General features: G+C 38.6%; 1 protein-coding gene across 2 annotated transcripts in view; it reads right to left on the minus strand.

The window, feature by feature from the left end:
* DNAAF11 (dynein axonemal assembly factor 11) overlaps positions 1-26,496 on the minus strand; it is a 71,606-nt gene that overhangs the window by 16,827 nt on the left and 28,283 nt on the right. For both annotated transcript variants that reach the window (XM_004265312.3, XM_033419765.2), the window contains exons 5-10: positions 26,261-26,487; positions 20,748-20,939; positions 19,186-19,263; positions 16,057-16,122; positions 12,632-12,701; positions 11,841-11,936 (exon numbers count right to left, since the gene is read on the minus strand). In XM_004265312.3, the coding sequence (XP_004265360.1) occupies positions 11,841-11,936; positions 12,632-12,701; positions 16,057-16,122; positions 19,186-19,263; positions 20,748-20,939; positions 26,261-26,487 (729 nt within the window). The remainder of the gene's footprint in view (positions 1-11,840; positions 11,937-12,631; positions 12,702-16,056; positions 16,123-19,185; positions 19,264-20,747; positions 20,940-26,260; positions 26,488-26,496) is intronic.

Consider the following 26,496-nt stretch of genomic DNA (forward strand, 5'->3'; position numbering starts at 1 on the left):
CCCTAAAAACATTTATATTAAATGTTAACATGAATAAAGCGTAATATATATATTTGGGGGTTGTGAAATAGAAAATATTTATACGTTTGTTCTCCCCACTCACACTTTTCCAATTTTCACGTTTTAATCTAAGTTGTATAAATCACATTGTTTTCTTCTTGTACCACCTTCACTACTTCTTCCAAGGAAAATAATAACTTTTGGAATCTTTTCGAAATCTTATTCAAAATAATTAAAGCTATTTCTATAAGGTTATAGACTTTTAGACTAATACTTTAGGAAGATGACAGTGTCTCAGTAGCCAAGGACTCATGGGTGAGGGATGTAACGGGGACTGGGGAATGAGAAGCCCTCATTAGGTCTTCAGTTCAAGGTGACATAGCAGGAAGATATCACAGCCTCAGTCCTAACCTGCAAAAGGATATCTTTAGGTGTCACATCTTCCTTCCACATTCAGTACACATCTTCCTTTTTTTTTGCATTTCCAAGACCCTACCATAGGTGCCTAGCACATAGTAGGTACTCATTAAAATACATGGAATATTTGAATGAGTGAATGAATGAATGAATGGCAACAGATTAGAACTAAGAGCAAAGACCCCTGGAGATGCTTATTCCTGCCTATTCTGTCTACAAATGGGGAAGAGACAGGAGTTCTGTGGGCTGCAGCTTCATGCATGCTGGGCTCTGTTGGTGCTGGGTCCAACTAGTGGAGGAGAGATTTAGGGAACCATAGAAAATCCAAGCAGCTATGACTGTGACAGTAGTCTCTGAGTTAGTAACATAATTTCAAGTTTAAGCAGAAGAATGAGAAACTACTCAACAAGTGTCTGAGTCTGTTTGAAACTGGGACTTAGAAACTGGGGCATGGGCAGGTCTGGGTTTGCGGCGGTGACAGTGGCTTCAACAAGGAGACAGGACCTATCATTTATTTTTCGTTTCCACAGTAATTTTCACAGTGCTTTATTCATACTAGGTACTTAATAAATCTTTCATAAATTGAATATTTTAATTGATTAATAATTCATTAATTGTCTAAAGTTTTTCAGAATTTTGCAGGAAGTTTTCCATTTCTGAGTTCTACCACCTTATTTCCATGGTGTGGCAAGCCAAGCATGCTAAATCATTCCCTCATCTGGTTAATAACTTCCACATAGTTTATTTATGGATGCAGCATGTTTTTCCTCCACCATCATTTTGCTTAAGTATACACATTTAATGTCTTCACTCATGCTTCATCAGTAATTTCTAAAAACGTCTCCACTTTTTTTTCCTTCATAAAACTTCCAAACTCTCTAAGCCCATTAGATAGCAACCTGTCTTGACATAAGCCCGTTGTGTGATCTGGAGGGGAGGGGAGGTGTGTCAGTTACTGGCTGAACAGTGCCCTTCAGTGAGGCCCTGCCCCACAAATGACATAGACGACTGCCTAGCAATACTTAAGTCACCTTTAGAAGAACTGGGGCACTTGAAAATTATCCACCTTCTTACATATTTCTGGTGTTCATATTTATTAGTTAATTATCCATAATACTGGTGTTGAACAGTTAAACATGCAAAGCTCAGATTCCTGCAAAGGAATACTATTAATATAAAACTTTGGAATCAATAAGACATCTTTATTTTCCTCTGGCATTAGAGGAAGTTAGTATTTATACCCAAATTTACTGCTGACATTTTAACAACTTCATGATTTGTTAACTGTTCTGACTGACTTCACTAAGAAAGGCACATAATTCACTGAGCCTGTTAAACAAAAATATTCCTTTAAAGAAAACAAGCTCTTTTTTTCTCTTTAAAAAAGGTCATTAATCCACAATTAGAAAATATATAAATTATTTAAAAATCTTTGAACAGATAAAAATACCTGGATAAGTCAAACATTTTTGAAGTATATTCTATGTCAAATAAAGACATAATTGGTAGCAAAGAAAATTTAAATTTTTGAAAAATTGATCAGAAAAATAAGAAGGATAAGAATACTGGCTTTGATTCCAAAGATACCCAAGCTGTCTGAGGAAAAATTTTAAAGGTGCAATTACTGACATTCATATGTAAAATCAATATTGACAGTTGCACAAGACAGTTTCATGGCTTTGAAATAAAAGGAGAAAAAAATCTACCTATCAAACGGTTCCTTCAAAATTCTTTTATACTTGTAAAGTGCAATCTTATTTGACAGTTCCCCATGGAGGATCATACACACACACAGCCTAAGATTGCAAATGATATTTTATTAGGTTAGGACAAACATCAAGAATGATGATGATGTTTTAAAAGAAAAGAAAATATCCTTTTAGAATCTTACTAGAGATAGTCTGAGTGGGAAATATCCTCCATGTACATGAAAATGTTCACGATCATTCTTGTTTGTTCTAGGCCAGCGACAGTTCAGAAGTGCTGGCGAGTTCACATTACCCCATTCCCCACACCCTGCAGCAGGGAACAGCCATCGAGCAAATATTCTCAGCGGTTGGTTACTACTATCCCAGTTCCATCACCGCTGAGTTATTCTGAAGCACGTGTTTTGCACTGTCTCCTAGAGCTTTCCCGCTGGGGCTGCTGACACTTTGTCTTGACTGCCTTTCCTTCCCTACTCCATGACCAGCACCCCCATACTCCCCAAATAAACCACTGTACTCATCTCCCTATGGAGGCTTCTTCTTCTGGGAGGCTGCAAATTTAGGAAGTGTTTTACAGTTCAAATGTGAGTCTGCATCTCACAATTTAGTCTCTGCAACAACCGTGGGACTCTCAAGTTTCCCTTGAGGCGGAAGAGTAGGAACATGGTATAACCAGATTCCAAAATACCGACTAGGTTTCTACTGGAATCCCACTCAAGTCTCTCTGAGCACCTCGTTTAATTTTCACGGTGGGCTGGGTACTTATTTGAAAAAAGATTCTCTATCTCCCTCTCTCTCTCTCTCTCTCTACCTACCTACCTATCTACCTACAAGCCTGTGCTCTGCAACGGGAGAGGCCACAGCAGCGAGAGGCCTGCGTACCGCAAAAATAAAAAAATTTTTTTAAAAAAAGAGATGCTTCCATGATGGGGAGCCTGGAAAAGAGGTGAACACCTAATTGGAGTTGCTTTTAGAGATTATGAGAAAAGAATTGGAACAGAAGATATAGATGTCTGCTTTAAGAGTTTCGCTGTGAAGCAGGTCAGAGCAGTAAGTAGAGGGGAATGTTTTTATTTTGAAGAAGGGAGATGTTACAGCATGTTTTCAAATGTAAGATGTATAGCAGAAAATTCAGTGAAGAAGTAGAGAGAAGAGAGAATTGTCAGAGGGGGAAAAATGGTCCTTCAAAGGCAAGGGGAAACAGGAGGCAACACACATCTGGAGAGTTTGGTTAGATCACAGACAGTTCATCATAGAATCAGGACGGCCACAGAGGCTGAGCAAGGAAAGATGTGATGGTGACAGTATGTGGAGATGATTTTTTCATGCTTTTATTTTTTTTTTCTATTTTCTTTTGACATTTTTTATTGAAGAGAATTTTGAGGCCAGGAGGATGTTTTTTGTTGCTGGTGGTGGTGGTGGTGATTTTTAATTTTAAATATTTCCTTTGTGGGTAACACCTCTTTGCACCTTCTGAAAAGTTATAGGATATTTATCCTTGTAATGAAGGAATTCTGACATTGGTCTGTTTTCGGTAATTTTACTTAGAACTCGTTAATTGCTTTTGATCTGAATATTCTAATTCTTATGTTTTTAAGCTCAAAAAAGTTATGACTTCTAAAATTGTTCTCATTTTGTTGGTGTGACCATAACTAATTCTTCGATTACACTTTCATCTAAGTGCTCTATATTTATAATATCTTGCATAGTTTTTAGCTCTTGTCCTTTAGCTACATTTTAGGAAGGCTCTTCAAGCTATTTTCCACATTTGCTTTGTTTCCCATGTCATTCCTTCTATTTAATCGCCATTGCAGACTTTAATTCTGCTACTTCAGTGCTAGTTTCCATTTTGTTCTTCCTTATCTCATTCAGCACCTGTTTATCTCTAACTATTGCCTTTGCCCCCATCTTGTTGCATTCTTACTTGTCTCCATTCTCTATTTTTACACTTGCTATGTCCTCTTGGACCCTATTTAGAATTGCCAAGTTTTCTAAAATTTCCCTTTGATTCCTGCCAAATATCATTTTCTTTTTCCTTTTTCTTTATTTTTTTTATTAACATCTTTATTGGAGTATTATTCTTTACAATGTTGTGTTAGTTTCTGCTGTATCACAAAGTGAAACAGCTATACATATACATACATCCCCATATCTCCTCCCTCTTGCATCTCCCTCCCACTCTCCCTATACTACCCCTCTAGGTGGTCACAAAACACCAAGTTGATTTCCCTGTGCTATGCATCTGCTTCCCACTAGCTATCTATTTTACATTTGGTAGTGTATATATGTCCATGCTACTCTCTCACTTCATCCTGGCTTACCGTTCCCCCTTGCCATGTCCTCAAGTCCATTCCCTACATCTGTGTCTTTATTCCTGTCCTGCCCCTAGGTTCTTCAGAACCTTTTTTTTTTTTTTAGATTCCATACATACGTGTTAGCATACGGTATTTGTTTTTCTTGTTCTGACTTACTTCACTCTGTATGACAGACTCTATGTCCATCCACCTCACTACAAATAACTCAATTTTGTTTCTTTTTATGGCTGAGTAAGATTCCATTGTATATATGTACCACATCTTCTTTATCCATTCATCTGTCAATGGACACTTAGGTTGCTTCCATGTCCTGGCTATTGTAAACAGTGCTGCAATGAACATTGTGGTACATGACTCTTTTTGAGTTATGGTTTTCTCAGGGTATATGCCCAGTAGTGGGATTGTTGGGTCACATGGTAGTTCTATTTTTAGTTTTTTAAGGAACCTCCATACTGTTCTCCATAGTGGCTGTATCAACGTACATTCCCACCAACAGTGCTAGAGGGTTCCCTTTCCTCCACACCCTCTCCAGCATTTATTGTTTGTAGATTTTTTGATGATGGCCATTCTGACTGGTGTGAGGTGATACCTCATTGTAGTTTTGATTTGCATTTCTATGATGAGTAGTGATATTGAGCATCCTTTCATGTGTTTGTTGGCAATCTGTATATCTTCTTTGGAGAAATGTCTATTTAGGTCTTCTGCCCATTTTTGGATTCGGTTGTTTGGTTTTTTGTTATTGAGCTGCATGAGCTGCTGGTATATTTTGGAGATCAATCCTTTGTCAGTTGCTTCGTTTGCAAATATTTTCTCCCATTCTAAGAGTTGTCTTTTCTTCTTGTTTATGGTTTCCTTTGCTGTGCAAAAGCTTTTAAGTTTCATTAGGACACATTTGTTTATTTTTGGTTTTATTTCCCTTTCTCTAGGAGATGGGTCAAAGGGATCTTGCTGTGATTTATGTCATAGAGTGTTCTGCCTATGTTTTCCTCTAAGAGTTTGATAGTGTTTGGCCTTACCTTTAGGTTTTTAATCCGTTTTGAGTTTATTTTTGTGTATGGTGTTAGGGAGTGTACTCATTTCATTCTTTTACATATAGCTGTCCAGTTTTCCCAGCACCACTTATCGAAGAGGCTGTCTTTTTTCCATTGTATATTCTCGCCTCCTTTATCAAAGGTAAGGTGACCATCTGTGCATGGGTTTATCTCTGGGCTTTCTAGCTTGTTCCATTGATCTATATTTCTGTTTTTGTGCCAGTACCATACTATCTTGATTACTGCATCTTTGTAGTATAGTCTGAAGTCTGGGAGCCTGATTCCTCCAGCTCCGTTTTTCTTTCTCAAGATTGCTTTGGCTGTTCAGGGTTTTTTGTGTTTCCATACAAATTGTGAAATTTTTGGTTCTAGCTCTCTGAAAAATGCCATTGGCAGTTTGATAGGGATTGCATTGAATCTGTAGATTGCTTTGGGTAGTACAGTCATTTTCACAATGTTGATTCTTCCAATCCAAGAACATGGTATATCTCTTCATCTGTTTGTATCATCTTTAATTTCTTTCAACACTGTCTTATAGTTTTCTGCATACAGGTCTTTTGTCTCCTTAGGTAGGTTTATTCCTAGGTATTTTATTCTTTTTGTTGCAATGGTAAATGGGAGTGTATCCTCTATTTCTCTTTCAGATTTTTCATCATTAGGACACTACATCATTGGACACTACAATACATTATTGTAGTGCAGATTCGATTATGTAGATATATCAATTCATTCCCACAACAATCTATAAATTCAATGCAACTCAGTAATAAAAATATTTACTAATAGGAATTAATATTGATTAACTTGACAATACTGATTACTAGTAATGGATAATATTAATTAATAGTAACATGAATGCAGTGTGTATTGTGTCCCAAGTGCTCATCTAGGTGCTTTACACATTAATTTATATAGTCCTCAAAACAACCTTTTGAGGTATGAATGATCATTAACATCACTTTATGGACAAGGAGTCTGAGGCACAGCACAGAGGGATTAATAATTTGCTCAAGGTCACACAGCTGCTGAGCAGAAGTATCAGGATTTAACCCAGGTTCTCTGGCTCCAGAGCCCATTACTTTAATCATCTCTTTTCACTCTCTCTAAATGGTAATAGCAATAAAAATTCAAATGGCATTTCTGGAGGCAGAATTTGATAAAATTATTTGAAAGTTAACCTGGAATAATACACATGGAAAAACAATGAGTAAATGGTTGAGGAGGGAGGAGAGAATTAGGGGAGATTCGTGTTCTAAATATTAAAATGTATTTTAAAGATGCATTTAATGCATTCACTTGTTCAACAAAAATTTATTGAATACCTACTCTTTGCCAGTTTCTGTTCTAGGTGCCAGTGACACAGTAGTAACAAGAACAGACAAAAGTCCCTACTTTCATGAAGCTTAAATTTTTGTTGAGGGAGGGAGATAGACAAAGAAATAAACAATTAAATACATGGACTGTCCAGTGGTGATACATTCTATGAAGAAAAATACAGCAGGAACAGGGGATAAAGAGTACTGGGATGGGGAAGGGGAAACTTTTAAAATATCGGGATCAGGAAAGACCCCATGGTAAAATAACACTTAAGAAAAAAAAAAAAACTGAAAGAAGGGAGAGAACAAATCATGAGGATATCTGGGAGAAGGGCATTCCAGCAGAGTGAACAGTACGTGCAAAGGCCCTGGGGTAGGAGGATGCTTGTCACATTTGTGAAATAGTAAGGAGGCCAAGGTGGCTGGAATGATCAGAGGGTAAAGTCGTAGAAGATAACGTCAGAGAGATAATGGCAGGTGGAGGTTATCAGGGGATTTTGCTTTTAACTCTGAATGACTAGAAAACAAGACTTGGTCTGATTTACATATACTATAAAATGATCATTTGGCTGCTGTGCTGAACAAAGAAGAATAGTGAATTTCTGGTAGACAGGTGACACCCATAGGTCCATGTTTCTTGACTGGATACATCTAATGTAATAAAAGGCACTGGAGACTGAGACTTTACATCAATCCCAAAAGCTAAGACTAATGAATACAACAGTGCCGGAAGCTAGAGAGAAATGCCACTGACAAGTGGAGCAGGATTGAGAAAAGCCTCATGAAACACAGAATGTTTCCTACTTTCCTGCATTATTTTTTAGATTCTACATATAAGTGATATCTTATAGTATTGTCTTTCTCTGTCTGACTTACCAATTAGGGAACTTCTATTCCCTAATGCCACTTTCTGAGAAAGCCAGAGTACCTTTGCAACCACTACCCCACCTGCCACTTCTAGCCAAGACATCAACCCTTGAAATCACGGTGGAGGAGATGGCCTGGGAGATGTGGTACTCGCGAGTTACGTTACAAAGATGGCAGATGGAGACAGGAATTCTGCAGGGAATGGCAAGGATTGTGATATCTGTGTATTCTATCAACCCACAGATTACAGACTTGGTGGCAGATGTTGGAAAGCATCTGGTATTGTAGAGCTAGCATGAGATGAAAGTCCCTGGGATGTGGAGCTGAGCTGGGAGAACCCACCAGCAGCTCAGCAACAGAACATCTAGCCATGACCCGTGACAGGGAACAGACTTAACGAAACTTGCCTATTTATCGGCAGCCAGTCTGTATAGATCCGGCTTCATTTAGGGGTAGGGAAGGGAAAAGGATCCATTTGACATCCATGACAAAATACTGAATGAAATGTAGAATAAGAAATATTTGAGCACTTTGTGGATTCCATTACAAATTGTGTCCTTGAAAAAATGTATACAAAGTTAATCACTGAATTTCCACAGATAAACACAATATAATCATCACAGCACAGACATCAAATAGATTAGCTTTTCACAAGTATTCTTTACAAATGCTATCACAAAGAAGGAAAAACTAAACAGCAAATTTGATCTTCTTTTCATTAATTTAGAGTATCCAAGTATTATAAACTACTAAGGACTATATTGGATATTTCCTGAAGTACTAAGTTATCACTTAACATATTGACCACACTGTTCTGTGAAAGAAACAAAAGTATACCTAAGTGTCTACCTGATCTTTACAAAATGCTTTAAAATTCCAAGAAGATGCCTCAGTCGTTATAACGCAAGTCAGACACGGACAATGCCACAGTAAGGTAGAAGCCTAGACACACAAAACGACTCAGTGGATGAAACTTCGGTACTTCAATTGTTTCAATCAATAGGAATTATGAAGATGTTAACTTTTAGTAACACATATTTTTAATAGTAAGCATAAGTGAAGTTAGAATTTTATTTTTTAACTTTTGATGACTTTTTAAATTTAATTTTTAAGAAAAAGCTTTTGTTCTTTGAGATTTACAGTCCTTACAAATACCTAACTCATGAGTCAAAAACAACTAATTCAGGGCAAGAAATAGCTACCTTTTAGGAGGAATAATGACAGAGGTATATAAAAGAAATGATAAAAGTAAATAAATTAATAATTAATAATTTAATAATTAAAAGGAATAATGATAGAGATAGCTTCACATCCATGTTACTTTTAGACAGTAGTCTAAAATCTTAAAAAAGTATATACCTCAAAGGAAAAAATGTTATACATAGTTTCTTATTAAGAAAAAAAAAGAACCATTCTGATTCTTTCTATGTAAATTATCTCATCTTCAACCAAACACTTCTAAAATGCCTTTTCTTTAATAAGCCATTTTTTATACTTTTTATGTATATTTAACATGAAGATTTAAACAGATATAAAGACAAAAAGGATAACGGAAATAGAATGTTGTATTCATTTAAAAGATTCATAAGCAGAGATAGCAGAGGTCTTCTGATCAACTGCCTGGCACCCTGTAAAAGGTACGCAAATCATACGTCTTGATTTCCTTTTAGGAACATAGCAGTTACCATTTAATCTTTGGCTTTTCAGTTAGAATGGAAATTTCAATAAAAAAAGAAAGGAGAATGCTGATCGCAGTGTCATTCAAATGTCTCTGTCGAAACACTGAGGTAATTGAGTTATCGCTTAGATTTCCCTATAGGATATTCTAACTGGCATAGAAGCATTTCCTTAATTTGTTGTAGTCAACAAGGACAATGCGATTCTTCCCGTTGTGTTTGTTGTTTTATTGCTTGACAACAAATTGTATTTGCTGTCTTATTACCTCAGAGTAAAAATACGTAACTGATTACTCATAATCTGTTACAAAACTGGCTTTGGGAAAATGAAGGATTATTAAACCATTATAGAAACCTTATTGGTTAATCAAGTTTATAATCTTTGTGTCCCCCAGGTCCCTTTTCTTTCTCACAAGGAGAACCCCACGTTGACTGGTTTATCTACTCTTCCCCTTTGAAACCTGAGTGACTGGGGCAAAGCTGACCCTACCCCTAGCTCATGAGATGAGATAACAGTAACCAAACATAAAATAATAGGAACGAAGAAAGGACTACCATCTGTTTGGCCAGAGATTGGTTTCATTGTCCAGGGTTAAGCTCCTCAGGATTTGTTAGCCTCTTCAGCTAAATTAGCCAGATCAGTCCAGAGGAGCTTTTAGTCCATGGCGATGGGAGAGGTCCTCTCTCTGGTCTTTCTCTGATTCTTTGTCATTTTTGTGCAAGGTAAGAACACAAAAGCAAGTCACCCCAGTTACTCATGTAACTCATGTCAAGAAGGAAGTGCTCATGTCAAGAAGGAAGCAGGTCTGAGTACAGAGCTAACATATCAGAAAGGGCCTGACCCTCCCCTGACTGGGCCCTCCCAACCTTCCGTACCTTGTTACAAGAGTTGAAACACTTCTTTCCGGTTAAAGCCAATTCTGTTTGGAGTTTCTGCAGCTTGCAGCACAAAACATCCTAACTCATTCACAGAGCCTGTATTGAGGAATCGGAATAGTCCATATAGACAGATGATTTTTTTTTAAGTTTTATTTCCTTAAGTTTTTTCAGGATTGTCATCTATCCATGTTAAGTCTGTTCAGGCTTCTAAACAGCTTCTGTCTCAGACATTCAGCTCTGAGATCAAAGTTAGAGTCTGAAAGTCAGCGGAGGGAACACTACCAGTCATTAGAAGTCAGCCATATCAAAAGTGCACATATAGTTTTGTTCTCTATGTCTGTGAGTCTGTTCCTGTGCTGTATACAGATTCATTTGCATTATTTTTTAGATTCTACATATAAGTGATATCTTATAGTATTGTCTTTCTCTGTCTGACTTACCAAGCATAAGAGGGAGGGGGAGGGACAAATTAGGAGGATGTGATTAACAGATAAAAATTACTATCCATAAAATAGATAAGCAGCAGGGATTTACTACAAAACACAGAGAATTATATTCGTTATCTTATAATAACCTACACTGAAATGTAATCTGCAAAAAAAACCCCAGAACAAAAAACAGAACACTTTGCTGTATTCCTGAAACTAGCGCAATATTGTAAATCAATTATACTTCAATTAAAAAAAACTGAAAAAAATACATATACAACACTTCTCCTCCCAAATAAAAGACAAAAAAGAGTTTTAGTTTAAAATACTATCTTGGGCTTCCCTGGTGGCGCAGTGGTTGAGAATCTGCCTGCTAATGCAGGGGACACAGGTTCGAGCCCTGGTCTAGGAGGATCCCACATGCCGCGGAGCAACTAGGCCCGTGAGCCACAACTACTGAGCCTGCGCGTCTGGAGCCTGTGCTCCGCAACAAGAGAGGCCACGATAGTGAGAGGCCCACGCACCGCGACGAAGAGTGGCCCCCACTCGCCGCAACTAGAGAAAGCCCTCGCACAGAAACGAAGACCCAACACAGCAAAGATAAATAAATAAATACACTCCTACCCCCAACATCTTCTTTAAAAAAAAAAAATACTATCTAGTCCATATCATAAAAATAATATAAAGAGCAACAATGATGGCATCAATAAGTGCTCACTATGCTATGAATTTTATGTGTATTATCTTTCTTAAAAGCGATATTAGGAAAAAGAGGCCCAGAACCAGGTTAATAACTTGCCCAAAGTCACGAATCTAGTAAGCTCAATATTTGGAATTCAACCACACTTTTTTTAAGAGACCCAAGGCCTACTACATCTCCTTTCAAAGTTATTGGTAAGGAAAGTACTGATTACCATGTGCCGGGCATGCTCATGGCGCCTGTGATCTACGCACCCCTCCTCCACACTCTGTTCTGCCAGGTAGGAAGGCTGGGAGGCAGGAACTGCAGGTAGGAGGAGTTACAACAGTCACAGCGCCCCGGTCCCAGCTCTCCCTTCTCACAGGCCTTTGTTCTCCTACCTGAGCTGGTCCAAGTACATTTTCTGGCTCTCTCAGCCCAAAAGACCTCGATCACAAGTCATCAGGAGCCCTGGCAGGCCACGTTCCTCTAGGAACTTGAGGTTTGAACAAATGAGGCTACCTACCTTGGGCATGTAGACCACCAGATGCCCTGTTGTCTGAGCTCTTTTAGCAGAGCTGCTGTCAGGTTTGACTTCTGCAGGAAGGACAAGCTGAAATGGCTGAAAGCAAACAGGAAGTGTGGAGAGTGAGTGCGTATTACACGAGGGGGTTACTTTAAGAGGTGTTTTCATTACAAATTTAAGATTCACCATTTATTTAAAAAATCTGCTTAGGCTTACTAGGGAAAAAATAAAATATGGTCAATGCTTGATATGCATGAACGATTTTACGAATTTTAATTAATTGTCTGAGAAACAGTTAGTCACAGATCGTGACTGGTCCATTTATGAGAACATGGCTGATAAAGGATTTATAGATAAAACTTCTTGTCATAAAACATCAACACATTTCCATTTTAATGTCTTCAAGCTAACTGATATGAAAGCTCAGAATCAGCAAAAACTACTATTTCAAAAGTGATAAAGTTACAGTTGCTGTGAATGAAATCACTGACAATTTTAAATGGGTGCATTATTTTAAATGGGTACATTATTTAAATATAACTTCAAGCATAGGCTACCCATACATGACCATCTTATCAGCTCTGAAAAAAGCACTAACAAAACAAACACAGGTTAAAAATACAAATTTTATCATACCACTCCCGTCATTTAAAATCATGTGTCTAAACAAACAGCACTCTGACTGGGTTTCTCTTTTTCTATTTTAAAATCACTTAAATCTGTTTTGAGGCAAGCTAGTTTGATTCAAGGCTGAGCTTCTGAAACGGGGACAGCCCAAAGGTTACACTTACCTTTCCCTTGACCATCACTCGCACGTAAGTTGGTTGTACATCAACATCGATTAAAGAGGTGTCCATATACCTTCAAAATTCAACAACCGAGTGTTATAATTTTCAAAACCATTTAAAGAAGTGTAAATACAAAGTCCCACTTGAGGGACCATTTTAAGTGAAGAAAGTTTACAATTTCCATGCTAAACAGGTCTTAGAATATTCATTTTAAATTCATGCCCAGACCGCCGGAAATTCAACATATCAGCAATTTCATTTTTAGACGCACAAGTACACTTGGCATTGATTGCCCCTTACCCCAAAATATCTGCGGCCTGAAACACCAGAGGTTTGCAGAGAACGCCTTGCCATGCTCCTTCATGAATATTTTATTTTAAGCCCCTAAGGCTGACTTGAATAGCCAGGAATGCTGAATCCACTAAGCTCCTGCGTCCTTAGGGCTCTCGATTCCCTGCAACTGTTCTGCAGCTGCCCCATCCTACCTCTCCCGGAAGACTGGCTCCGCAAGCCCATCCTGCCCAGCAAGCCCAGCTCTCTCCCTCTATGGCAGTGACCTCAGGACTGGGGGCAATTGTTCTACACTTCGCGAGCAGAGGAAAGGTTTAGATTCCACATCACTCGTTAAAATAAGAAGTTTGGCCAAATGATTATTTTTATACATGTTAAAATATTTGAAAATGCAGCGATGATTCAAAAATCACAAACATCATGGCAGGTAGGACGATACAGGGGTGACAGGCTCAGGTTTTAGCCACCAGGCTTGTGAGGACTGACTCCACCTTCCCCTTCCTGCTTTATTACCCTGGATCACATTCCTTAACCTTTCTAAGCCTCTGTTTCCTCACCTGTAAAATGAGGATACAAATAGTGCCTATCCCCTAAGATTGCTAAGAAGACACGTGCACCATGCCTAGTACATAGTTAGTGGTAATAAAGCATTGTTACAATTAATGAAAAATTAAAATAATTAAAAGTAGAGTCAGGTTTTCCTACAACTTCATGTTTATTATCTACCACTTTAACTATGGATTACAGATTCTTTTTCGTGCTTAGGGCCGCCTAAAGTTCCTCTGCCCCGACCTACAAGGGTTTTGCATGTGCTGTTCTCCTCTGCCTAAAATAATCTTCTACCAGTCCTTCGTAGAGCTCGCTACATCTTATCCTTCAATTTTCAGTGCTCACGTCCCTGGCTTTCCCTTTTTCTCCAGCCATCCCCTACACCGCCAACTACCAGACTACACACACCATTGTTCTCCATCCCTGAACTCTGTCCTTTTCCCGTACGGCACTCTTCTCCCTTTGTAATTACCTATTAGATGCCTGCCTATGTATTGTCTGCCATCCCCACTGGGCCGTAAACCCAGGAGAGCAGGGACTGTATTCAGAACAGGCTGGTTACAGTCTCCCAGTGCGTGGCATGTAGCAGGCATTCTACAGCTATTGGAAGGAATAGAAGCAGGAAGCATACACGAATGCATGAACTTTCATGCATACATCCATGTGCCAGTGAAGATAACAAGGAATTTTAGTGTAATAGTTTGGACAGAATCATGCGAATGGAAGGATTTTTCTACTTAGACAGGAGAAATATCACCAGTCCTTGAAAAGGTACATGCATGGGGAAATGAGGAAAGTTTTCATCTGAGGATTAATGTTAAGTAGCTAATCGAGCTAAAAGGAGAAAGAGGTACACATTCACTGAACTCCAGGAATAAGGCCTAAAAATGGAAAGGACTTAAAAGGATGAAAAAGGGAATGTTTAACTGAAAAACAGCAGAAAGGGAAGCTCAGGGAGTTGGAGCAACAGAGAACATGCAGTCAGCTGGAGGAGGGCTGGAATGGAAGGCAGCGCTTCTTAAAGGCAGGTGACCTGGCAGCAAGTGGGCAGAAGGGCTGTTGGAGGCGTGGGAGACGCAGCTGAGTGTGATGAGGGAGGGCTGCACTGAGAGCCGGCCCCCATTCACGCCGGCCAAAGATGGACACACCCCAAGTGCCCGTCAGTGGGTGAACGGATAAACAAAAAGGTGGTCTCTCCATTCAATGGAATATTATTCAGCCATGAATATGCTACAACATGGATGAACCCTGAAGACATTATACTGAGTGAAAGAAACCAGACACAAAGGCCAGATCTGATTCATTTATATGAAATACCCAGAATGGGCAAACTATGGAGACAGAAAGCAGATGAGTGGTTGCCAGGTGAAGGGGGGAAATGAAGAGTGACTGCTTACGGGGTACGGGATTTCCTTATGTGTGAGAAAATTTCCTGGAAGTAGATAGTGGTAATGGTGTCACAACATTGTGAATTTACTGAATGCCACTGAGTTGTACAATTGAAAGGGTTGAAATGGTGAATTTTAAGTTATGTGTATTTTATCACAATTAAAGAAACAAAGTTGGACCTAAGACTGAGGGTTCACATTCTGGCTTCTCCAATTACCATGTTTACTTTCACAAGACTCACCCTCCTTGGGTAATCCCAGGATAACAATCTCTCCTATGCCACTGGGTTACTGAGAAGTTAAATGAGATAGAGCATGTAATAAAATCCCTCAAAAATAGAAATGCCTTTATTACAACTCATGAATGTAAATGTTCATTGATTCCATCATCAAAATCATTCATTCATTCATCCATTTACTCCTGTACTTACTGAGCTCCTAACGGGTGTCAGGCACTGTTTTAGGTGTTAGAGACGTAAAGAGGTAGGAACAAAAAAATAAAAGTTTCTGCCTCAACTACACATGTTTCAAAATACAGGTAAATTGAGAGTTTGTCAGGTAGAAATAAAAAAGCAGGGAGAGGTGGAAGGATGTGCTGAGGCAGGGGTGGTACTGGTCTATACTGGATGGTGAGGCAGAGAGGCCTCTATAATAAAGTGACATCTGAACAGAGGCCTGAAGGGCATGAGGACACCTAGGGTGAGAGTGATACAGGCAGAGGGAGGCACAAGGACAAAAGTACTGGGGCATCGGTGGGTCTGAAAGGGCTGGAGAAGCAGAAAGGTCCTGAACGTGGATCCTGAAATCATCAGCAGGACAGAGGAAGTGAGCCAGGACCTGGAATCTTCAAGGAGGGAGGCAGATGGCCCGGGTGTCTTTAAATGGCTTCAACAAGGAAGCGTGGAAGGTGACACAGGCTGATGGTGTGAATGTCACAGCTGTGGACAGTTGTGGGTTGGGGGAGAGCAGCTGTCAGGATGCGGGGATGAGGGGTAAGCAAGCAGGGAGTAGAGGGGTGAAACCAGTCAGGATGTAGGACGTGGCCTGGGAAGAGGTGGCAGCCAGTGATAAAGAGGCCGCTGTTCATGTTTTTTTTTTTTTTTTTTTTCGCTGTTCATGTTTAAGAACTCAAGGGGCTGTGACTGAGAATGAAAATAGCAAGAAATGCCATGAAATAAATGCATAATTAAAGGTCTTTACCTATATACAGCCAGGTCCAGGACGATCTGGTTACGCTTTTCATCATCTCTCAAAGAGAAGTCAAGTCTAAGGAATAATCCATTTGGGGGGGGGGAAAGAGGATGTTTTTAGTGATTCTTTATAGATAACCCCATCCCAGTATCAAAAGAAAATTTGATAAAAACTATGTCATAATCTTCAACGACAAACTTATTTTGGTAGCTGGTCAATAAAATCTGTTAGTTTAAAAATTTCAACAGAAACCTACAACATATTCATAAATTATTCCTGTTTACATTGTTTCAATATGAGAATCCTGAACTACATAAAAAAAAAAAAAAATTAGCATCGGTGCAGAGACAGAGACACCTGGTGGTTAAAGTTTTCTTTTCCATTTCATTCGGGTTTGCAAGAAGCAAACTAAAACACAGAATTATTGATGGGGAATTACATGTTGCATTTGCTTGCCCTTATCCAGCATTCCATTCCTTAAGTTTTAAGCAGTCTTGTCTTTTTTCTTCTCCTTTCATTAGTGACCTTTCCCTAGCCCCCGGAAATGCTGAGATGCCGCCCATGACCTATCACTTCCATTTTATAGAAGAAGAAACAGGCTCAGAGAGGCTGACGTAGCTGGGAAAGAGGTCATGTGAGCCTTGGAGGCAGGATTTCAAATCTCAGCTGTACCCTGAGATTGAGTCCTAGGTATAACTTCCATACTGTCGATGTACTGTTCAGAATTACTTGGTTAATTTTATTTTGAATGTTTCACTTATCATATTACTCTGCAAAGTACAATACCCCAACAATATTAAAGAATGTAGGCTAGATTGTTTGGAGAAATGTAACATTGTGCCCCAGGTGTGGCTGCCAGCAGGATGTCTGCTTGTGGCGGTCACTCTCACTTGCTTTCAACACTCCTGCCCGGCCGGACCTCTTCAGGTGCTCAGATGATCCATGCATTCTCGATCTCATCTCTGGCGCTTTTCTATATGCTTTCTCCTCTGCCCTGATTGCTTATTCCCCCATGTTCCAGCCACCTGCTTAAACTCTCCCTTCATCCATCTCTTGAAAGGTAATTTCAGGGAGGTTTTCTATGGCAGAGACTGATATTCCCCACTGTCTGCTCCCTCTTTATCCATAGTAACAGGGTCCCTGATTTTAATGAGGAATATGGCTCTGCAGGGTAAAGACCACATTCCCCAGCCTCCCTGGCAGCTAGATGAGATCATGTGATTTAATTCCGTAAAGAAAATGTGGTTTGGTGCTTTCCAGGAATTTTCCTTAAGAGAGGGGGTGTGTGCCACTTAACAGGCTATTGCAACCGTCCAGGCAAGAGGAGGCTGACTTCCTCTAAGGTGGTGGCAATGGAGTGAATGAGAAGGGGTGGGATTCTGGTAATTCTGAAGGAAGAGCTCACTGATAACAGGAGGGAGAGAAGAATTGAGGATGAATCCGAGGTTTCGGTCTTGATACCCAGTGGATGCTCACTCCTGAGCTGGAGGACCTCTGAGGACCTGATGGTACGTGGTTGTGGGGGTAGAAGTGAGGATGTCTGCTTTAGCCACGATAAGCCTACGACACATAGTTTATATCCACACAGGAGAGCAGATAGCTAGGTGCATATACAAGTCTTGAGCTCAGGCAAGAGGTTGGGTCTGGTTGTAAGTAAAGGAAGGATAGTGTTGAAATCATGGGATTTGGTGAGATCTCGAAAGAGTGAATGTGGAAAGAGAAGATAGCTGAGGAGTTTGCCCCAGAGCACTTAGGAGACAAGACAGAAAGGATCCAGCAAAGCAGAAGATGAGAAGGTAGTAGGGTCAAAGAATCAGAAGCAAAGGGAAGAACCTGTTTGGAGAAGGAAAGTATGATCAATCTGGGCAAATCTGTTAGGTTAAGTAGATGGCTGAGATTTGAAAAGATGTGACTGAATATAGAAATGATGTGAACATGGAATATAAAAAGGATGGGACTGCAGAAGCTTCTGTGGTCTCACTAGGGGCACGCAGCCCAGAGGGTCTCCCTCAAGCCCTGCTGTAGCCTGAAGAGAGACAGTCTCCCCACTAGATTTTTAAGTTCCTTGAAGGCAGAAATCTGTCATATTCACTTCTGTATCCCCAGGGATTAGCATCATGTGTTGTGCTGCATTCATGACTTCTGGATAAAGAAGGTGTGTGTGTGTGTGTGTGTGTGTGTGTGTGTGTGTGTGTGTGTGTGTGTGTGTGTGTTTGTGTGTGTGTGTGTGTGTGTGTGTGTGTGTGGTGGGGTGGGGTGAGGTGGGGGTGAGATTATGAACTTGATCATGGAAACCACTAGAAATGGGCTAGCACAGGCAAGTCAGACACACCACCTATTACCTACGTGGCCTTGGGCAAGTCATTCACCTCTCAGTTCAAGTTTTTGACCTGTGAAGAAGAAATACTGCCTACCACACAAGACTGCTGTGAAGGTGACGTGAATGACGCCTAGGAGTGATTTAGGACAGCACCTCTTCTATTGTGGTAACAGCACAGCAAACGAAATGATCAAAGTAAACAGGTTCTGAGCGATGAAGCCAACAAGATCGAGTTCGTAGGCTTTTTGATCTGTACTTTGACTAGAAAAGGCCTTTTCCTCCTGCTTTCTAGTTTAAAATTTAAAAACAGCTAGATACTACTATACATGAGGACTTCCAGTTGGAATATTTTTCCTCTCTCATCAACTCCATTGAGGTATTTCTATCAATTTCTTTCCTTAGCTCTCGAATCTTTGCAGGTGTGTTCCGGAGTATAAAGTAGGCGTATAGGAGATCAGTATCCTCAGCCAGCTTGTTCATGGCAGAGTTTTAAAAATTAAGAAACACAACAATAATGCACTTGGAATTTTCAGGCATAAAACGGTACATGGTTCACGGTTTCAGGAGACACAGAATAACTAAGATTTCCATACGTCAAGGTCATGTTTTGGATGCCAAGAAAACGAAATATAACATTACACACTTGAAAGCATAATGATGTTCTTTCAAATACACACAAAATGACATTCTTATTAGGCTCATCAAGTTTGTCAAGAGTGGTCAGATATATTCTCTGCAGAGCAAACGTGTCATTGAAACCATCGTATGACCAACACCACACATTCTGCTTCTTCAAGTCTCCACTCGGCCTCACTTACTTGGGCTCATTTACATTCAGGGCTCTCCCATTCTCACAGATCAGCACCCTGGGTGGTTTCACGTTCTTCTTTTTTTCACTTCATATTAGGGGTAGGTGGGAACAAGGGGCGGGAGAGAGAAAAAAATAAACAAAGATAATATAAAAGCAATTAATGTGTGAAACAGTTTAAGAAAAATTAATCAGGTATTTGTGAATACATCAGCAATTCACTGTGATGAAGTCCACTGCTGGGAACTGACAATCGAACCACATTTTTGTGTGATTATATCTATATCTGTAAAGCGAAAATGTGACCAAGACAATTTGCCAGATAATTCGAATGGGGGAGAAAACTCCTTTTCATGAGATAGCCACGAATATTTAAATGAGTCTATTTTATGCATGATTTACTCAGCTAACTGTTAATTCCCCATTTGTGTATACATCTTCTACTTTAGTTAAAATTACAGTTTTTAAAATGCCAAATAGAATCTATTTTATAGAAATAAAAATACCAGTACATAGGACCTACATAAAAGGATGTCTATCACAGCATTATCTACAGTGGCAAAACCTTGGAACCATCAAGAATGTCCATCAATGGAGGAATGATTGGATTGACTGTGGTACATTCATGCTATGAAATATTTTGTGGCTATTGAAAAATGTGTTCACTCTTTACCTACTCGTCTAGAAAGTTATAGAAAAGTGTTGATGATGATTTAGTGAGAACAAATACATAAAATGTAAGTCCACTTTTGTTTTTAAGAAAAGACCCTCAATCCTACGTTTGCAGAAATCATTTATATGATTGTAGCAGGTGGTGGAAGTTCTGGTAGGATGGACCCAAGCCTGCTAACTCTTATTACCATGAAGGGGCAGAGGTAGGAGGAAAATAAATGGAGCAAAGAGGAAAGATTCATGGAATAACATGAAAGAACATGTAGAACATAAATTCTGTTTATTTAAACACTTACTGAAAATACATAAAAACTTTAAAAAGGCATATATGGACAGGCTCTAGAAGATCAGATGGACAAATCTGTTTAGATGACAGAACTGCAGGCAATTCTTCATCTTGGATTTCTGTTGTTCTTTTAATACAGATTTTATGTCATTTAACTTTATTTTACAATGTAAATTTATTCACATTTTTCTGGATCTTAAACTGGTTCTCAGGTCCAATTAAGTTCATGTTTCCATGAACTACATTATTCTCCATGACACAGGACAATTAGAGGGCATTCAGAAGAGGAAAACATCTCAGGAACCCATTAGATCGTGTAGACTACAGCACACTGAACAGAATGACTTGGATAACCAGTATCTGTAAACCAGGCCAGGCTCTTATCTGACACATTTAAAGTTGTTAAAAAGCTAAGGTCATAGAAACAAAACCCTACCTAAAATGCCTCGATTCATGACATCCTAAAGAAGGGTTAGTAGATAACACTTCAACAAAAAGCTGAAATTAGAAAAAGCAAAGTCTGTGTTTGATAGCTAACACAGATAATGGGTAAAACAAGGTACAATCATGAAAATATACTCCATCACTCTCAATGACAGGATAAAATGGAATACCTTAATTTTTCTTGGTCTTTCCGTTGTTTTTCCATATGTCTCAGAGTTTCCAATCTAGATTCAGGGGTATACAAAGAGGGCTTATTCCAGAATTCCAGGTCGTCTTCACCGCTGTCTAATTTCTTTTTCTTACATTCCTCTTCTTGTATTTCTGGTGCCTGGACGTCGTCTTTGCTCTCTTCAGAAGATGGGCTAGAAAAGAACACAGGGCACGTTAAAACCAATAATAATGGACGTTTGAGTTTCATCCTGAATGCTGCCCCTTAAATATCTATATTTTGTGTGTGTGTTACCTTCTTACCTTTGAATGACAAAATGTGTCTGAAAGAGAGCCTATCTGAGCCAAGTTGGAGGAAATTAGTGCCACAGCATTGGGGCAGGCCCACTTCATCTATCACCAGGAATACTGCAGTAATCACGTTCAAGGGTTCATAGACCTGGTCGATGTGAGTCACCTGGGGAGCTTTATACACAGTACAGATTCCTGGGCTCCCACCAGAGTCTCTCCAGTTGATTTGAAGTGGGGTCCAGGACCCTTGCTTTACAATATTTTGCAGTAGGTTCTGATGATCAGACAAACTCAGGGACCACTGGGCCTTAGCAATCACTCCACCTCCAGTCTTACACCCTTCAATTCCATCCTCCACCCTGCTCCCAGAGGAATCTTTCTTAAAAATTTAATCATATTATTTCCAGGCTCTTTAATGATTCTCTACCTCTAAAATTCTCCAGTGGGATACATGAGATCGCCCATGGTATGGCCTCTAACTACTCCATTTTTCATGGATAACTTTGGATTTTGTAGCTTTATATGGCAATGGTGCTCTGCTCTCTTTTTTATTCATGTTTTGTGGACTGTCAGAGAATTACATGATGTCTCTATATGGCATCAAATAAGTATTATATGATATTCAACATTCATTCAGCATGGATTCAAGTAATATTTATTGTCTTTCTGTGTACCAGGCACCAGAGAGACAGCTCTAGTCAAGATAGACAGCAACACTACTTACAGGAGACTCTATTCTAGCAGACAGAAAAGGACATCATTCAAACAGCACACAATTAGGAGAGGCTTTCTCCCCTCACCTCTCCCTAGAATATGCTCTGTGTCAAAATGACATTAAATGAAAAAATCTACAGGAAGCCTTTAGAACCAAGTATGGCAAATAGTAAGTACTCATTAAATGTTAGATTTTGTTATTGTTGTTACTGAAATGAGATGACACAAAATGCTCATTTAGTTGACGTTCAAATAAGATGCTTTTTGAAAGGAGGGACAAAAACTACCAGAACATGAAATTTAAATAGTGTAAACGGAACACAGTAAAATCTGCTTAGATACCTTACATATTATAAAATGCAACTAGACAGTTTTATAAGCAAAATAGAGCAAATTACTGAAAATAAATGCTTTGCCACATAGCTATGGTTCTTTACAGTACTGGAAAAAAACCAATCTATTAAGGGAATCTGTAATATTCTACAATATTTTAGCTAATGGCCACTGAAATAATTGGTTTCATTCTCATTAAAAAAATTTTGTTTGGCAAACAGAAACAAACTCACAGACATAGAAAACAAACTTATGGTTACCAAAGGGGAAAGGTGGGGGGAAGGATAAATTAAGAGTTTGTGAGACAGATACACACTACTATATATAAAATAGATAAGCAACAAGGATCTACTATGTAGCACAGGGAACTATATTCAGCATCTTGTAATAAGCTATAATGGAAAAGAATCTGAAAAAGAATATATATATATAACTGAATCACTTTGCTGTACACCTAAAACTAACACAACATTGTAAATCAGCTATACCTCAATAAAAAATTGAAAAAAAAATATGTGGACAAAGTGAGTTTGTTCTAGAAATTCAAGGATGGTTTAATATTGAAAAATCTATTAATGTTAATTCAACACAACAACAGGAAAACATGATTATCTCAATAGATGCAGAAAAAGCATTCAATAAAAATCCAGTATCCATGATGATAAAAGCTGTTCATCAACTTGGAAGAAAAGAAAACTAACTTAATTCTACCAAAGCCTCACAGGAATCATTATACGTAATGATGAGGAATTGGAAACATTCTTTTAAAAGTCAGGAGCAAGATAACAGACACCCATTCTTACTGCTATTATTCTACCTCGTACTGGAGGCTCAGCAGGCACCATAAAAAATAAAAAGCAGAGGTAGAAGGATTGGAAAACAATTTTAAGTTGCTGTTTATTAAAAAAATGGGTTTTTCTACATAGAAAACACAGGCTAATCTACAGACTAACTGCTGCATCTTTTTAAAAAGTTCAGCAAGATTGCATAATACAGTATCAGTACACAGAAACCATTTGTCTCTATATACATCAGAAAGACCCAAGTAAAAGCCTATTTTTGGGCTTCCCTGGTGGCGCAGTGGTTGAGAATCTGCCTGCTAATGAAGGGGACGCGGGTTCGAGCCCTGGTCTGGGAGGACCCCACATACCGCGGAGCAACTAGGCCCGTGAGCCACAACTACTGAGCCTGCACGTCTGGAGCCTGTGCTCCGCAAAAAGAGAGGCCGCGACAGTGAGAGGCCCGCGCACCACAATGAAGAGTGGCCCCCGCTCGCTGGAACTAGAGAAAGCCCTCACACAGAAACGAAGACCCAACACAGCAAAAATAAATTAATTAATTAATTAACTCCTACCCCCAACATAAAAAAAATAATAAAAATAAAAAAAAATAAAGGAGTACTCCACAAGATGGAATCATTTCAATCAATTAAAAAAAAAGCCTATTTTTAAAATCCCATTCTACAAGATACTTAGAAATAAATCTAATAAGAAATGGTGTAAAACCTTTATAGAGAAAAATTATAAAAACTTATTGAAGGACTCAGAAGAAGGTCTAAATAAATAGAGCTATTACAAAGTTCAGCAAGGAAAGAATCAATGTCCTGAAGATGTCAACTTTCCCCTTATTAACGTGTAAACTAAATTCAATTTCAACCAAAATTACACTAGGGATCTGGGGGGAATTTGAATGGCAGATTCTAAAATTCTCACAGAAGAGTAAAAAAGAGTCAAGAAGAGCCAAGATAATTTTGAAACACGAAAATATCTCCTACCAAAGATCAAGATTTATAGAAATTGAAACCATGTGGAGGTACTCCCATGGAGGAGTCCAGAGCGCCCAGAAATGGGCCCATGAATCACAAGAAGAGGGTATATAATATGGGAGAAGAATAGCACTTTAATCAATGGGGCACAAACAAACAAACCTGTGTAGGAAGTGATTAGCACCCTACCCCACACTGCTGTGAAGTTATTCCAGATAGACAGATATGACACTGGGGTATTGAAAATTCTCATAAACAAGATCAGAAAAGACTTCTAAATTCTATAAAACAAGCACTTATCAAAATTAAACACAAGTCACAGACAGAGAGAAGATACTTGCAAAGCTCATATGGACTAAAGAATTTGCATCTAGAATATAAAAGAACTATAAATTAGTAAGAAAAAAAAGTACAACTTATTTAAAATATGCGGAGGTCTTGAATAGAAGAAATCTGAATAGCCAATAAACATATAAGAAGACATTTAAGGGCTTCCCTGGTGGCGCAGTGGTTGAGAGTCTGCCTGCCAATGCGGGGGACACGGGTTCGTGCCCTTGTCTGGGAAGATCCCACATGCTGCGGCTCCGCAACCGGAGAGGCCACAACAGTGAGAGGCCCGCATACCGCAAAAAAAAAAAAAAAAAAGAAGACATTTAAGATACTGAAACTCACTTGTCATTCTAGAAATTCAAATTAAAACATTAGATGCTATTTAACAACCAACTTGATTAGCCAATGTTTTAAGAGATCACATTATCTACTACTGGCAAAGATTAGGAACTCTCCTATACTGCTGATATATGAGTTAAAATTAGTACACTTTAAAAAACAATTGGGCAATGCATATAAAGTCGAAAAGATGTTTATAATTAATATGTAGCAATTGCTGAATACACTACAGAAACTTCCATACTAGCACAAGGAGATGTGTGCCCCATTGTCTGAAAAAAACAAGAAAGGGAAAACCACAGATTGTTGGAGCTGGCGCATATTCTGATTGGTCAGGAATAAAGAATTGCTGCTAAATATTCTGAATATTACCTCTGGGATAAACTGTGATTTATTCATTCGATGGAATTTTATTGCACAGTTAGAATGAATGAACTAGTTCTACGTGTCTTCATATGCATAAATCTCAAAAACATAATACTGAATGAAAAGCAAAGCTGTAGAAAGATATTCATGCTAAAAAACAACAACATGACACTACTCTTGTTTAAGGAGGCATAATTACGTAGTAAATACATTACAATATGGATGGGATCAACATTATACCAAACACATACTAACTTTAGGATGGTGGACACCATGGAGGATGAAAGGAGGAGTGGGATGGGGGAGAAATACTTAAGGAGCTTCTCCTCTATTGATATTTTATTTCTCATTTAAAAATAAAAGATCCAGGGACATCCCTGGCAGTCCAGTGGTTAAGATTCTGCGCTTCTGCTGCAGGGGGTGTAGCTCTGAAACCTGGTCAGGGGACTAAGATTTTGCGTGCTGTGTGGCACGCCTGAAAAAAAATAATAATGAAGTGAAGTGAAATGAAATGAAATAAAATAAAATAAGATCCAAAGCAAACATGCGAACTATTGACATTTATTATTAAGCTGCCTATTTATTTTTCTAACATTTATGTACATCTGAAATATTTTATAATTATTATTTTCTCAAGCTTAAGAGATTCTGTTACAAAATATTTAAAGCTTTTGTTGTGTGGAATCAAATCACCTGACTATAGGTGCAATTCTCTTAAAATAAGCAAGAATGAAAAATTCATGCTTGTAAAAATGACCAATTAGGGGCTTATTAATTGCATTAAAGATGTATTCATTACATAATTCACAAAACAGAACATCTTATGATGTAATCAAAATTATTCAATTTATAAATGTGATTTGCATTTAACTTTTCTAAAATATTCCTACTTTATAAATCAAAGTACACCTGCTAATTTCTTTCCTGTGCATCTTTTAGAGAGATTTGTCTGAAGATAATTTTAGATGCAAATTAAAGTTGCTAGTTTGAAAAGGCTTTAAGGGAGGCAAGCCTCACAGAATTGTCACAAACAATGGGATGAACATACATCGTCTTCACCCAAAATTCACATAATTTATTCTTCAAATCAGTTGTTTGGAATATAAGTGAAACTGTGAACACCTTGGGAAGAGAACTTTTTAACACAAGTTAACCAGAAAGTACACTCTATTAAGTTACATACAGAGTAGTATTTAGTGGTTATTCAATGTTCTTTCCTGCATTGTGGTAACATACAGCCCTTCACAATAGGAAATGAAAGGTTTTTATTTCTGCTTTTTGGTTTTGCCTTGTTGTTTTTACTCATACTGTACAAGTAAGAATTAATAAAACAGGAGGATATTGACAATTTTTAAAAAGAAAAAAAAAGTTACATACAGAGTAGCACTGATGTCTGTGTACCAACGTCCATCAAAGCCTGTGTGCCTTCCCTCCCTCTCGCCTTTGTTTTCCTCCTCCTGCAGTTTCCTCTGAGCCTCTTCCTTGTCCTTGGCTCGTTTGAGGCAGTAAGCTTTCTCCTGCTCTCTGATTTGTTGTTCAACTACTGGAAAGTCCTGTAATGCCTGAATCCTTTCTGAACGCTCAATTTCTTTACCATCCAACCACTGGAATAA

The sequence above is a fragment of the Orcinus orca genome, chromosome 17 (genome assembly GCF_937001465.1).
Source record: "Orcinus orca chromosome 17, mOrcOrc1.1, whole genome shotgun sequence".
NCBI lineage: Eukaryota > Metazoa > Chordata > Mammalia > Artiodactyla > Delphinidae > Orcinus > Orcinus orca.